The sequence below is a fragment of the Pelodiscus sinensis genome, chromosome 4, assembly GCF_049634645.1.
Source record: "Pelodiscus sinensis isolate JC-2024 chromosome 4, ASM4963464v1, whole genome shotgun sequence".
NCBI lineage: Eukaryota > Metazoa > Chordata > Testudines > Trionychidae > Pelodiscus > Pelodiscus sinensis.
Window position 1 is genome coordinate 59258201 of NC_134714.1, and position 16084 is coordinate 59274284.

General features: G+C 43.5%; 1 protein-coding gene across 20 annotated transcripts in view; it reads left to right on the forward strand.

Annotated features, from left to right (window-relative positions):
- Positions 1-16084, forward strand: part of RYR3 (ryanodine receptor 3) — a 527532-nt gene that overhangs the window by 199040 nt on the left and 312408 nt on the right. For all 20 annotated transcript variants that reach the window (XM_025189447.2, XM_075927046.1, XM_075927052.1 and 17 more), the window contains 4 exons: positions 2286-2454; positions 6328-6463; positions 12992-13087; positions 14675-14793. In XM_025189447.2, coding sequence (XP_025045232.1) covers positions 2286-2454; positions 6328-6463; positions 12992-13087; positions 14675-14793 — 520 coding nt within the window. The remainder of the gene's footprint in view (positions 1-2285; positions 2455-6327; positions 6464-12991; positions 13088-14674; positions 14794-16084) is intronic.

Consider the following 16084-nt stretch of genomic DNA (forward strand, 5'->3'; position numbering starts at 1 on the left):
TAATCTCAGCCAAGATTAGAATAACATTCCCTTCTGTTAGATTTTACCAGTCACGAAGACTAAACATCCAAATTTGTAGGTTGCAAACAGGGTCTCCACCTTTTTTTTAAAAAAAAATGTCTTAGTCCTCAGTGAACAAAACTTTCAAATTCAGCCTCAGTAGATATCAGATTTGTCACATTGTCCAATAGTTACTCAGAGGTAACTATTTAAGCCTATATTTAATCAAAAAAATCTACAAAGTGGATACTTTTCTCAGTGAAAAATATTTAATTTACTTTTACTTTGTTAATGAAAAAGAATACTTTTAAGTTTTTCAGTTGTGGATCAGATTTTGATATATATTGCCCTAAAAGGTCTGATCAAATACAGCATAGCCAGCTGGTTTACTATAGTTTCCAATATTGTTTAAAATCATTTCAGTTATCAAGTTAGATTAGTATTTTAAGACTTTAGATGCGGAATAAAGGTTGAGATTTTAAATGGAATAATTCTGAATTGTCTGTTCCAATCATAGTTTGAACTTCAGATACAGAAGCAAAGTATGTGCATAGATGAATTTACTCGTTTGGAAGTTAGAAATTACTACAATATTTTAGATACATTTTATAGCTGTAAATATTTTTAAAATCAGGAGACATATTTTTGGCATTTTTCATAGTGAATACAGTATGCTCTATTCTGTGTTCTCTTGTTCTTTTTCTGTCTCTTGAGTAAACTGGTTGTTGCATTACCAACCCTTCAGAATAACATGCTTTAATAATCAGTATCTTAAAGGAAATGAAAATACAGTCTTACCTATGCTGATCTACTTCAAGTGTCCTGTCTAGGTATTTTCTAGGCTGAAAGGAAAGTTTAGTCTCTGGACAGAGAGAATAGTGAGGCTGCTCTACAGCCTTAGTTAATAGCCAGCTTTTAGCTCATGTAGTAGAGGCTCATGCACTAAACTCCCGAGGTCCCAGGTTCAGTTCAGCCTGATGGTATTGCACAAAGATGGAAATTAATATAACATCATTAGAGATGGCCTCAAAGCTTTCAGGCTTGGATCGATATACATATCTGAATTTTCCTCAGCTTGGGTCATATTAAGTTATTGGATTCTTCTACAGGACCATCTCTGACAATAACCAAAGCACATTTGGAAGATCACATTTCATTTACTTGGAACAGCATATTTCATTTTCTCCTAGTTCAGTACATTTCGTTTTCAAAAGAACTATACAGCAAAAAGAGAGGAAAAATCATAGTAATAGAGCTGGAAAATTACAATCTCTGACTAGAAATACATTACTGAAAATACTGCTGCCTCTTTCTGCTGCTCTTGTTTTTCTAAATATCCACAGCTGTTTTCTGATTTAGGAATAGATCTTGTCAATTTTTTTCTGTCAAAATTGTTTGATAGAATTTTTTTTATCAACTAAATGTTGGCATGGAGACTATGTGTGCCTTGCTGTCAACTTCACTTAAAAAAGAAACGGTTTGCATGTTCATTAAAATTTTATGAGGAAGGAAATGTTCTTTCCAATCAGCTCTACTGTGTAAGTACTATGCTTTATCGTTACATTTGTTTCAATTACAATTAGGCAATCTTATGCTTGGAAATTGTGATGATGACTCAGATTTCAGTGAGGAGAGACTGAGCCGCAGTGTTTTTGACTTATCTTTCCTTCTTTTTTGCACCTAGCCCCATATTTAACATTACTTGGAACTTAATCACTTCTCCACACTCTTTCATTTTGTTTGCAAAAATATGAAACTGTGTGGCAATATGTAGATAACTTTGTAGCACTGTCGATCTAGTTGATAAATCCCAATTGACAGTAAGAGGAAGCAATCTCTAGTAGAGAATCCATTACAAAGTTAAGAAATAGTAGTTTTCTTTATCTTGTTGCTTTCCCTCTTCATCTGGTTTGTCTCTTCTTTCATTTGTTCTCATTCAGACTATATATATACGTAGGGGCTGAAATTCATAGATTTTTAGGGCTAGAAACGTTTCCTGTTATCGATCATTCTGACTTCCTTTATAACACAGGCCATCAGACTTCCCTGAAAACCATGACTCCAGCTCCAGGCAGGCTTGTTTGTTCACTGAACATCCAATAAAATAAGTTACTGGCAAGTCAGGCTAATGTTGCCTAATGTCACACCTGGGGCACATGTAACACATATTTTATTTTTAGCCATTCCTGATCATATGTACAAAGCTGATAGGTTGCTATATTAATACTGTAACTTAAGTTGTATAGAGAGGTTAATGCTCTTAAACTGTCTTTCTTGATTTTTAGTGGAAACAACAGAACAGCAGCACCCGTCGCCCTGCCTATTGAGGAGGTACTTGAGACTCTGCAAGACCTGATTACTTACTTCCAGCCTCCAGCAGAAGAACTAGGACATGAAGATAAGCAAAACAAACTTCGCTCACTCAAAAACAGACAAAATTTGTTCAAAGAAGAGGTGAGGATGAATTAATTGTTTTTACTTGAGTATATCCTATAACTAGCATTAATAGGAAAGCACAATGTTTGTCTTCCAGAGACATGAATGCAGGGATTTGTGAGTACATATTTGCTACTGGTACAACCTCTAAAATCCAGGACTCTCTGGTCCAGCAACATCTGTGGTCCAGCAGGACCATTCATATTGCTGGAACAGAGAGCTGCAGCTTGTCAGGTTCAGGGGCTGGGTTGGCGGTAGGAAGTGAAACCCCACTGAGAGCGGGGCTGGTGCGGTGTGGAGCATAGCCCCAACGTGATTTGGCAGCAGAAAGCACAGCCATGGCTGGGCTGGCACAAGGAGGAACGCAGCCCCACCTGGGTTGGAGACAGTGGGGCTGGCATCTGGGAGCACAGCTCCAGCCAGCAGGGGTTGGGAGCACAGGCACGGCCTGAACCAGTTCAGTGGGGAGAACATCCCCTGCCGGGCCAGAAGCATCGCTCAGGAGTACAGCCTGGCCAGTTTGCTTGGGAACACAGCTCTGGACAGGCCAGAAGCATCGTCTGGGAGTGCAATCCTGGCTGGTTTGCTTGGAAGCACAGCCGCAGCCGGGATCAGCACAGTGGAGAGTGCAACCCCGATCAGACTTGAGGCAGCAGGGCCAATGGTCGGGAGAGTAGCCTGAACTGGCATCCCAGAGCAGTAGGGAGCATAGACCTGGCCAATATATGTAGTAAATTATAAAATCATTTGCTACATTGCTGTTAGCATTCACTTTTGACTGCCTGACCGGGTTGCTATTTATTAATCCATGTCCATTTGTATTTAGTCTAATACAGTATTCCAATTTTCTCTAACCATCTTCAATCAAGTGTTGTTATTAACAAATCATATTGACACAAAAAAGTTACTAATTTTCTCATCCCAAAATTATACGAGAGGCCTAAGATGGCTTATATTAAGTTTTGGATCAGTGATGAGTTCAGGTTCTGATATCTTGCCACCCCGGAGAGTTAGAAACAAGGATCTTTATACTACAAAGAAATCCCAATTTTACAAAAGATGATACATTACTTTACTCTAACATTGTCAAGCCCTGAGATAATTATAAAGTAATGAAAATGACTTATAACTATAAGAGACATAAAAGGCAGTAAATGAGATTCTATGATACATTATGAGGAAGAGAAAGATAAAGGAAAGTATAGGTTATTTACTTTATGGGGAAGGAGAGCAAAAACTAGATGACACAGAGAAGGCAGAAGTATTTAATGCCCTTTTACTGCTTTAGATTTCACAAAAACGATAAATTGTGACCAGATGCTTAACACAGTTAATATTAACAAGAAGGAAGGATCTCATGACCAAATATGGAATGGGTACGTTACAGAATATTTGGATACCTTACATGTATTTGAATTGGCAGGGTCTGATGAAATTCCCCCAAGGTTACTAGCTGAAGCAATACCTGAACATTCAGAGATTATTTTCAAGAACTCATGGAGGTCATGTGAAATCCATAAAGAGTAGAGAAGAGAAAAGATAGAACCTGTCTTCAACATAGGGGAAAAGGAAAAACTAGTGTGTAGTGGCATTGGGTCATTTTTTTTAAAGCAGAAACCATGAGTTTGGGTCATTGTTATTACTTTGTTCCAGATAGCACAGCAACACCCCTACTTCTGGTATCTATTCTAGAGTGTCCTAGATCAGTCAGCCTAACTTTGATATCCAGAAATATACTTGAATAAATTATTAAAAAATGAATTTATGCAAAGCTAAAGGAGAAAAAGCTGGTAAGTAATAGCCAACAATAGTCAAGAACAAATCACACAAAACCAACCCAATTTCCTCCTTTAACATTTTAACGAGTCTAGTGGGAAAGGGGGAATAAGTAGATGTGATGTACATAAGAAAGGCCATACGGGGTCAGACCAAAGGTCCATCCAGCCGGGTATCCTGTCTGCCGACAGTGGCCAATGCCAGGTGCCCCAAATGGAGTGAACTAAACAGGTAATGATCAAGAGATCTCTCTCCTGCTATCCATCTCCATCCTCTGACAAACCTCTGTATTTTGACTTCTGTAAAGCTTTTGACACATTCCCCCAAGAGAACTAGGAAAACATACATGGTCTAGGTTAAATTACTGTAAAATGGCTACACAGCTATTTGAAAGACTGTATTCAGAAGTTATCAGTGGCTCACTGTCAAACCAGGTGGGCATATCAAGTCAAGTTCCATAAGGAGTCAGTACTGGATCTGATATTGTTCAATATTTTAATTAATGACTTGGATAATGAAGTGGAAAATATTTTTATAAAATTTGTAACTGAGTTTCAAGCTCTGTGAAGGATTAGAATTCAAAATGATCTTGATAAACTGGAGAGTTGTCATGACGTCAAAATGATGAAAGTGCAAAGTATTACACTTAGAAATCAAAACTGAAATGTACAACTGCATAATGAGGAATTACTGGCTAGTCAATAATACTGCAAAAAAAAAGATCTTGAGGGAGGGGAAGAGAGGTTGGGAAACTCAGACTGAAGGTATGTCTACACTACCGAGTTAATTTGAACTAACAGATGTTAGTTCGAATTAACTTTAATAGTGGCTACACATGCAAACCGCTAGTTCAAATTTAATTCGAACTAGGTAAACCTCATTCTACGAGGACTAATGCCTAGTTCGAATTAAGTAGTTTGAATTAAGGGCTGTGTAGACACTTAATTCGAACTATTTGGAGGCTAGCCCTTTCCAGGTTGCCCTGGTGGCACTCTGGGCCAAACCAGGGAAACTTTTCTGCCCCCCTCCCAGCCCCGGAGCCCTTAAAGGGGCACAGTCTGGCTACAGTGCCTGGGCCAGTTGCAAGCCTGCCACCAGACCAGCAGCACCCAGCCAGCAGACCCTGCACCTGGCACGGCATGAGCCAGCCACCCACTACCACCCAGCCCTCCGCCTCTTCTCAGGACCAGGCTGGCGGCTCCCAGGAGCCTGCCTGGGGCTGCAAGAGGCGGGCATCCCTCTGGTCTAGTGCGGTGATCGTGGACCTCATCGAGGTTTGGAGGGAGGCCTCCAAATTCCACAACCTCCGCACTAGGCACAGGAATGCGACTGTCTAGGGCAGGATAGCTGCCAGCCTGGCCACCAAAGGCCACATGCGAACCCAGGCGCAGGTTTGCATGAAAATCAAGTTGGTCCAGTGAGACCCCCGATCCTGAGCTTAGAACATAACAGCGGCCATACTGGGTCAGACTAAAAATCCATCTAGCCCAGTAGCCTGTCTGCCGACAGCGCCAACACCAGGTACCCCGGAGGGGATGGACCAAAGACAATGACCAAGCCATTTGTCTCATGCCATCCATCTCCAGCCTTCCACAAACAGGGGCCAGGGACACCGTTCTTTCCCCCTGGCTAATAGCACTCCATGGACCCAACCTCCATGAATTTATCTAACTTCTCTTTAAACTCTGTTATAGTTCTAGCCTTCACAGCCTCCTGTGGCAAGGAGTTCCACAGGTTGACTATGTGCTGTGTGAAGAAGAACTTTCACTTATTAGTTTTAAACCTGCTGTCCATTCATTTCGCTTGGTGTCCTCTAGTCCTTCTATTATGAGAACTAATGAAGAACTTTTCTTTATTCACCCTCTCCACACCACTCATGATTAAAATCTCATGGGCATGCCAACAACAAAAAAGCTGAATCATCCTCAAGAGAGGATATTTATAGATTGGATACAGAAAAATATACATTTAAAAAACTCTAATTTCAAGCACAGTAGTTCCCTATTGGTTTAAAACCATATTGGCTTTTAAGAGTGTAGCTCTGAAAATGTGTTAAAATGCAAAGGAATACTACTTGGCATAAGTAACTTTCCTCTATATCATGTCCTTTTTTAGGGAATGCTGGCTTTAGTTTTGAACTGCATCGATCGCTTAAACGTCTACAACAGTGCAGCTCATTTTGCAGGAATTGCAAGGGAGGAAAGTGGAACAGCATGGAAGGAAATTCTGAATCTCCTTTACAAATTGCTAGGTGAGTTCTCAAGCAGTCCATTGAAGGGAAAATAGCAGAGTAAACATTTTTTTCATGCCTTGATAAAGGACTTTTATGTGGGACATATCCTGCAATAACTACAATATTTGTTTAAAAAAAAAACTGGACATTTTCAGTACAGGCAGTCCCCGACTTACGCGGATCCGACTTATGAATGGGGCTTTTCTCGCCCTGGCGATCACGTCCTCCGGGGCGAGAAAAGCTGCTCCGGGTCTCCCTGGTGTGCTGGTGGGGACTCCCGAGCACAGCAGGGAGACCTGAGCAAAGCCGCACAGGTGGCGGGACCCCGCTGCCCGTGCGGCTTTCCTCCTTTGCCCCGGAGCATAGCCGCACAGGCGGCGGGGTCCCCCGCCTCTGCGGCTTTGCTCCTGTCTCCCTGCACAGCAAAGGTGCAAAGCCGCACGGGCAGTGGGGTCCCGCCACCTGTGCGGCTTTGCTTGGGTCTCCCTGCTGTGTTGGGGGGGACTCCCCCCCAGCACAGCAGGGAGACAAGAGCAAAGCCGCAGAGGCAGGGGGACCTCTGCGCCTCCGCAGCTTTGCTCGGGTCTCCCTGGTCTGCTGGGGGGGAGGGGGCACAACTAGTGCGCCCCCCCCCCCAGCAGACCAGGCTTTTGTTGCAGGACACCTGGGGTAGAGCAGCTGGGGTGCTGCCGGGTTGGTCCTGCGGGGACCTACCCAGCAGCGCCCCAGCTGTTCTATTCCAGGAGTCCAGATTCAGCCGCTGTTGAAAATGATCAGCGGCTGATTCCAGGAAGCAGGGGGCAGAGCAACTCTGCCTAGGGCTTCCTGTAGTCAGCCGCTGATCAGTTTCAGCAGCGGCTGAATCTGGAGCCAGTTCCGACTTACATACAAATTCAACTTAAGAACAAACCTATAGTCCCTATCTGGTACGTAACCCGGGGACTGCCTGTATAATAGAAAAAACTCAACACCAGACTTAGAAAAGTAGATAGGCTTTTCCGTGTCTGTGTGGTTGGTTTATAAAATGTGTTTACGGTATGCAAGTTGGAACAAATTATTTGTTTAATTCAGGAAAATAAAAGTAAAGATGGGTCTATCCCAGTATCAAGGATTTTAAAACCATTGCATTTTGAGAAAGTGTACTTCTGGTTCCAAGCCCTTATGGCTTAAACAAATGTGTAGCAAATAAACCATTGCAACATGAGTCTGTCCATGCTTCCAGAACTAAACCATCCCTATCTGCCATCAAGTTAGATCTCTATCTCTAGCGTACTAGCTTGCCGCGTTAGCATAATCCCTTTTGTAAGAGTTTGTTGGCGTCCTTTTGTCTGTGAGACACGATGGGAATTTTAGCCTATGATGTAGATGGTTTGCAATGTCTCATGTGACTGAATATGCTGATCCAAGATTGGCATGATATTTGGCAGTTGTTGAAAATGTATGTATTCTGGTTGGGAGCTGCTTGCTTCCTATGGACTCTTTTCTCTTCAAGCTGTATAAACCAGTTCCTGTTGTGTACTTTGATGCCCTGATAGAGATGATGGCACCACTTGTCATGATCACTTGCCAAGGTTTTCCATCAGTCAGGATCAATTACAAATTCCTTCATATCTCGCTTGTATGTGCCTTTGTAGTGAAGCTATAACACTTACGGATTGCCTTTCAAGTGCTTGTCAGGCACTTGCTCTCGCCATCAGCATTAAGAAAACAGTTGTGTTAGGACAGGAGGTTCCGCAGGATCCTTCAATCAACTGAAATAAAAACCAGCTAGAAGTAGTCCAGAAGCTCAGCTACTTAGATTCTACATTGACCACCAATCTCTCACTGGATGAAAAATGTTCACAGTAGAAAGGCTCCCACTACCTTTAGCAGACTAACTAAAAAAACTATTCAAAACTTACCATCAAGACCAAAATGGTAGTACACCAAGCTTATGTCCTCAACACTCATGTATGGTGGAGAAACGGACAATTTATGCTCATCAGGAGAAAAGTTTAAACAGTTTCTGCCTGCTACTGTTTATGCCCAACACAAAATGGAAAGATAAAGTCACCAATGCAGGGGTTCTTCAAAGAGCAAGTGTGACAGCCCTGCTCAGGCAAAGATGACTGCATTGGCTGGGCCATCTGAATAGTTTGAAAGACAAATACATACCCAAGGAAGTTGTATCCAGGGGGCTATCAGAGGTAGCAAGACGAACAGGATATCTCAGATTTCACTATCAAGACACATGCAAGCAAGATTTGAAGGAATTTTATAATGAAGACTTGTCTTGTAAAGTACTTTTGGGTACGTTTTGATTTCATTTTTATAAACAAAGCTAACTCTAGTGCAGAGTAAACAACAGGATGTCTCACACTTTCCATTTCCAATTACCCACCTTATAATAACAACTTTTGATAATTGGCTATAATAATCACTATGGATATTTTTGGTTTTGCTCAATAGTGTATTTACAGACTGATGAGCTGTTCTGTGAGGGGAAAAATTAGGAGTTAGTTAATTTCAGTTACATTCAGAAAACAATATGCATTCTGTGCTGGTGAACAATAATTATCCATATTATAACACGTTTTGCTCAGGAGGCGGAACTAAAGGCCACTTAACCTGGACTTGATTCTGTCCTGCAGCTGCATGGTATCCTCCCACCTAGAAATATTTGGGAACAACTTTAGAATTATACAGGCCCCTTGATCATGTGCTGTATTTAACAGCTGAATGTAAGGAAGGTGGTAGTTTGTACAGCTAATAAAGAACTAGAGCACTGAGTGCAGACTTCCACCCTCCCAAGTGGATGGGCAGCTGAAATGTCTCCATGATATTTTACATACCCTCCCACCTAGAGCCTAGAGGGGCTTCTCCACAAGTATGGGGTCGGTATTTGGATCTGAGATGGGAAAGCAAGTGAGATGTGGGGAAGATTGTGTAGAATGTGTGTGGGCCTAGGACAGGGATGCACAGTGTCTACCATATAGCCCCACGATAGATTCTCTGATGAAGAGGGTGTAGCCTAGGCATATTCTTTTGTCCACGGAACCTCTCCCATGTGTTCCAGTGTACAACTTGGATTATGGAAGGAGATCATATAGGGGTTGAAATAAAGATACTTCAATTGATGGACTATGGTATGTTGAGACATAGCAAATACTATTTTCTAAGCATCATTATTACCAGAATTCTGCTTTATCACTAACAGAGCTCAACTAATGCACAACATAAAAAATCTGAGATACTTTTTTATGAGTGTATTCATTATTAAAAAGATTGTGTGATGTTTTCAAATATTTCAGGTAGGTATATATGCCTTTCAGGAAGGCAGGACTGGAACCCATCACCCCACCTCAGGCCAATGCCTTATCCCCTAGGCCAGCGTTTCCCAAACTATGGGCTGTGGCCCAGTACCAGGCCACGGGAAAAAAATACCGGGCCTCAGCACGGCTGCCAGGAGGGGAGCAGAGCGGGGTGGGCTGGGAGGAGGGGGGGAGGAACCGGCCACTGGGAAGCAGTGCTGGGGGCAGTGGGGCTGTCCCGGTGGAGATCCGGGTGGGCAGACAAAGCCTGGCAGGTAGATACACTCAGACAGCATGAGCACATCTACCAGCCAGGCAGCTAAGGACTAATACACCTAATTATAATAAAACGTACCTAATTAGAAAGTACCAGGCATTTTATATGTCTGGTAATTTCTCAATTTCTTTCCCAGACAATACCTTCAAATACCGCACTGTCCAGTACAAAATTGGACACCTTGCAACCCTACCCTTTCTTGTACCCTCCCTCTTAGCCAGATACCCTACCCCAGTCTGCTCCTGCTCCCGCCTCCTGAAGTGCTCATGTGGCGCCAGGTCCCCCAAGCCCTGGCCCAGGCTGGGTAGAGGATACAGCCAGGTGAAACACTGCAAATTTATTCATTTGTCATTCTTTTTTTTAATATGCATTAATATTTTTGGGCTGCAAAAGACAGTACTGAAAAAAAATGGGTTCCAACAAAAGTAAAAAGTTTGGGAAACCCTGGTCTAGCCAGCTTTCTATCCATCTTACAGTCCATTTATCCAATCCATATTCCCTTATCTTGCTGACAAGAATATTGTGGGTAACTGTATCAAAAGCTTTGCTAACGCTGGCACGGGGGGCTTTGGGAGAACCAGAAACAACTTATTTGAATATTAATCATTTGCTTATTGAATATGCAAATATGCAAATGAATGTTACTGGTTCTCCAAAAGCTTGTGAATGGAGTTACTGGTCCCTGTGTCAAAAACTTTGAGAACCCCTTCCCTAGGCCACACCAGAACCCAGCCCAACACCTTCCCTTCAGCGTGTCCCTTATCCCGACTTCCATTGGGGCTGCCTGGGTGTTGGCCGTCCCGTCCCGTCCTGGGGGAGGTGGGGAGCAGGATGGGAGGAAAAGGTTCTTTATGAATAAAAGTAGTATAGTCAATTAATATTTTAATGTCTGCCTATTAGTGTTCGTTATGATAGATTGATGATATATAAACTAGCTGGACACTATCAAATTAATTTAACATAGAATCATACAGTCATAGAATACTAGAACTGGAAAGGTCATCAAGTCCAGTCCCATGCATTCATGGCAGGGTCAAGCAGCATCTATTCTAGACCATCTCTGACAGATGTCTGTCTAACCTGCTCTCAAATATTTCCAACTAGCCAATTAGCCCGTCATAATACGGGATTTTCAGGTCTTCTCTCCTGAGCACGCGCTCTCTCTCTCTCTCTCTCTCTCTCTCTCTCTCTCTCCCCCCTTCCTACTGCCTCCCCCTCTCTCTCTCATCTCTTCTTCCCCTCCTGCCTCTCACTCTCCCTTTCTCTTCTCTTCCTCCTCCTGCCTCTCTTTCCCCTCCGTATCCCTCCTCCCCACTTCTTCTTCTCCTTCCCCCCCGCCATGGCACTTGGCTGAGTGCTGCCTGCTCAGCCGGGCTGCTGCGAGGGAGGGGGGCGGAGCAGTGACGTACATGGCTGGGACCGTGGCCGTGTACATCACCGCCCTCCCTTCCCTTCCTACCCCGGGGGAGCCCAAACAGCCCCTTGCACTGCTGGCTCCCCCAGCAGCCTGGCTGAGGGGCGCAGCACTCAGCTGAGTGCCATAGCGGGAGGGAAGGGGGGTGGTGACATACACTGCCCTGCCCCCTGGCTGTGTATGTCACCGCCCCGCCCCCTTCCCCTCCCTCCGTGGCGGCCCAGCTGAGTGTTGCGTGCTCAGCTGGGCCGCTGTGGGGGAGGAGGGGCAGGGCAGTGACGTACACGGCCAGGGGGCGGGGCTGTCTATGTCACCGTCCCCCTCTCCCGCGGTGGCCCGGCTGAGGGGCGCAGCACTCAGTGCCACGGCGGGAGGAGGAAGGGGGGTGGTGACGTACATGGCCCTGCCCCCTGGCCGTGTACATCACTGCCCTGCCCCCCTTCCTGTCCCACCGGGCCCGGCAGGAGCGCTGCTCAACTGGGGGCAGGAGCGCTGCTCAGCGTGCCACAGTGCACCAGGCAGGGAGGGGAAGGGAGTGGGGCTGGCCGGAAGGGGGATGGAAAGCAGAGCTGGGGGGGGGATCGGGGGCTGTGGGGCTGGAGGGGAGGATGGGGGGGCCAGAGGAAGGGGAGAGGGAAGCAGAGCTGGCAGGGGGTGTTCCGGGGGGGCCCTGCATCCGCTTGCTGCCACGGAGTGAGGGGAAGGGGGGCGGGGCACTGATGTACACGGCATTACAGATGCATAGACACTGAGCTACTATACATATGATGATGGAGATTCAACAACCTCTCTAGGCAATTTATTCCAGTGTTTTACCAGTGTTTTACCTGACAGTTGGCATTTTTTTCCTAATGTGCAACCTGATCCTCTCTTGCTAAAATTTAATCCCATTGCTTCTTGTCCTATTATCAGATGTTAAGGAGAATCATTTTTCTCCTTCCTCCTTATAGAGCTAGATCTTTAATGATTCTTGTTGCTCTTCTCTGGACTTTCTCCAGTTTCTCCACATCTTTCTTGAAATGTGGTGCCCAGAACTAGACACAATACTCCAACTGAGGCCTAATCAGCACAGAGTAGAGCGGAAGAATGACTTCTCGTGTCTTGCTCACAACACTCCTCTTAATGCATCCCAGAATCATGTCTACTTTTTTTGCAATGGTGTCACGTGGACTCATACTTAGTTTGTGGCCCAGTGTAATCCCTAGATCCCCTCTGCCAACCCTCCCCATCCCCCAGGCCGTGCCTGGTTCCCTCTGCTATTTGAACCTGGGACATCCTGCATCCCCTATCCTAGCCAAGCCCGACCTCCTCCCTTGAATCCCCTCACCTCTTCCACAGAGACCCCTCACTCCCAGTCCACTCCTGCAGACTCTCCCCTTACCAGACACCTATCCCCAGCCTGCTCCTGCCCCCACCCCCTGACTCTGCACCTACACCCAGAGAGAAGAGGGTTGGCAAATGCAGACATATGAAAGAGAATTATCATTTTCATTTGATTTATCTTAGAGATTATATTAAAATATTTGTATTTAGCACTGGTTGTTAATATCAAGCCTTTTTTCCAGCTGCCCTCATTCGTGGTAACAGAAATAACTGCACCCAGTTTTCCAATAACCTTGATTGGCTCATCAGTAAATTGGATAGATTAGAATCTTCCTCAGGTAAGGCCTATTTTATAAAAATATGGTGTTTGTATAGTAATACCATTGCATCTTGTAAAAGTGAGTAGTTTTCCTTGAAAAATAGTAAGCACCCAAAAGCATCTATTCTTTCATGAAAATAAAATTAAATCCAATCTCTTAAGTTAACAAACTGATCTTTTTAAAGTAACTCTCTCAAATGAACATTCCATTCCTTTTTTTAGTCTGTCATTTGTTTGTTTAGCCCTTCTCTCTTCCCCTCCCCCCCTCCTCCTCACTTGGGTTTTCCTTTTCCTTCTTTTTCCTTCTACCATCACAATGAAAGGACCTTGAAATAAATAAACTAATTAGCCCTGGCACAATTGTATGATTCATAATACGGGTTGGAGCTCCTTAGTCCAGCAACCTCAGGACCTGAGCCGTCCCAAACCAGGGAGTTTGCTGGACCAGCGGAGGTCAATGCTTGTTTGCTGGCTGCCCTGCTCCTAGCAACCCAAAGCTGGAGCTCCCACTCTGCTGCTGCTCGCTGCCACCAGAGTTTCCTGGGTTCTGGACAGGTTGCTGCTGGCCCCACTGCGACTGGGGTTCCCAGAGTTCCATTCAGACGCCGTCAGCTGCAGGGGATCCCCCGGGGATACTTGGCCTGCTGCCATAGGGGGTTCTCTGGCTAGGACTGCCCAGTCACCCCTGCCCCACTTCCACCAGGGATTCTCTGGGTTCCCCGGCCATCTGGTCCCGTTGACGCTGAGGGTTCTGTGGCCCAGATAATGCCAGGGCTGCCATGCTGGCACTGCCATTGGCCCCACTGCCGGAGCCAGTCCTGGGCCCACCAGGGGTTTCCTGTGGTTCTCTGGCCTGGGGCCACCTGGCTGCTGTCTAGCCCCACTGCTACAGGGAGTTTCCCCAGCCAGGGCAGGGGCTCCTTATTCACTGATTGGCCCAGCTGACACCAGGGTTCCCCAGGTCAGGGTGAGGGCTACCTGTTCGCTGCCTGGCCCTGCTGTTGTAGGGGTTCCCCACCAAGGTTGGGGTTTCCCAGCTCTGCATTCTCTGGCTGGCTCCCACTGCTGCCTCGGGGGATCTTTGGTCCAGCAACATCCATGACCCTGCCAGACCATGGATGTTGCAAGACCAGAGAGTCCTGGATTTGGGAGGTTCAACCTGTAGTGCACAGTGGTGCGACTCCACAGCTACTAATATAATTTCAAATAGTATAGGCGCTGTTAACAGCTTGGTCCCAGCAAATAACATTAAGAAAAAAATTAGACACAAAATCAGTTTGAAAAATAAAATACAGTCTGTGAGAGAATTTCCTCCTGTGACTAACTGAAGTGAATTTTCTTTTTTCTATATGTTTTTACCAATATTTATGTCAAGAAAATCATAAATTATAGTTTTTAGGTGCATTTTAACTTGTTGTCATAGCTGGCACTTAAAGCCTGTTGAAGATGAGTTCATTCTTTTTAGCCCAGAGATACTGAATAGACTGAGTAAGAGAATATATGATTACATTCCCCTTAGGATCTCCTTTTCTTTCCCATGTTATTAAATTATATTTAGTTCCGCAGATTGTTTAATGTCAAAATGATTTTGTTGGCATTCATATAGGTATTTTGGAAGTATTACATTGCATTTTGATTGAAAGTCCAGAAGCTTTAAATTTGATAGCAGAGGAACATATCAAATCTATTATTTCATTGCTGGATAAGCATGGACGAAATCACAAGGTATGTTTGAGAAGTAGAAAACGTATTTGTAATATCGTGAGTAATTTACAGAAAAAAGTGAACAAGTTTCTCTAAAACCAACAATGTGATATTTAGTATCTTTAATTTAATTTAAAAAATGCACTGAAGAATACCTATTCAATTGCTTTTCAAAGAGCAAAATGAAATATGTGAGAATTATAATTGCTTTTCTGTGTAAAATAAATCAGTGTGCGTAGGAGACTGTGTCTTCAAAACATTTTTTCTTTGAACAACTAGCACATTTGTTTGTTATAAATATTGATAGGCAACCAAATGATGTGTCAGAATAAGTAAAAAGCTACATGTAAATGTAATCTAAGACCTTAGGACTGTAAATTACTTCATATGGATGCATGGTGTAACTTGCAGCATTAACATCTAACAGGACAGAACTTAGTCCTATAAACCCTTACTCAGATAATAAGTTCCATTTTCTTTTCACGTGACTATTCATGCAAGTAATGTTTATCATGACCAGGGATCACATACTACAGAAGGTCAAAATGCCATGATGTTATTCCATGGCACTCAATACAGTTATTTTCAATTCACACTGGCAGAATCTGTTCAGAATGAGAAATGATATATTATCATTTATACATTCAAATACACAAAAGCAGACATAGTAGGAATATATTTAAAATAAAAGTTTCTTCCAACTACATAACTAATTTATCCTGAACAAATACATTAAAATTTTAAAAATCCTTTAAAATTATTTGTTTAAAAATGCTCTCTTTAAAAATATATACATCATTTAGAAGGTTCTTACTGTTACCTAAAGTCTAACTCTTCAAATGCATTGAGTTGTCCATACAGATTAATACTGTCCCATGGATTGCTTAATGTAAATAAAGCATGTAGGAGGAATGTAAATAAAGTATGTAGTGAATTATTGCAGAGATCTTTAGTAGGTCAGGTCTTATTTAATATCTTAATTTATTATCTGTAAAAGAGAGTGAACAACATACTAATGAAATTCAGATTATGCTTATTTTCGAAGAGTTTTAAGCACCAGTGAGGACAGAGAAATAATCCAAAATGACCTAGAGATATTAAAAAATAGCAGTAGAACATAACAAAATTCAAGTTGGAAAACTGCAATCTGTCTTTGAAGGGAAATTTTTGAAACACAGATTTTTAGGGGAAGAGAAAAAGCTGTAAAGCAATAATACTAAAGAAATTTAAGAACCAGTGAGAAGCAAAGAAGATAAGGGTATCTAATATACTGTGGCACTAAAAAAAAAGGCCAACAAAATTTGTAGATGTA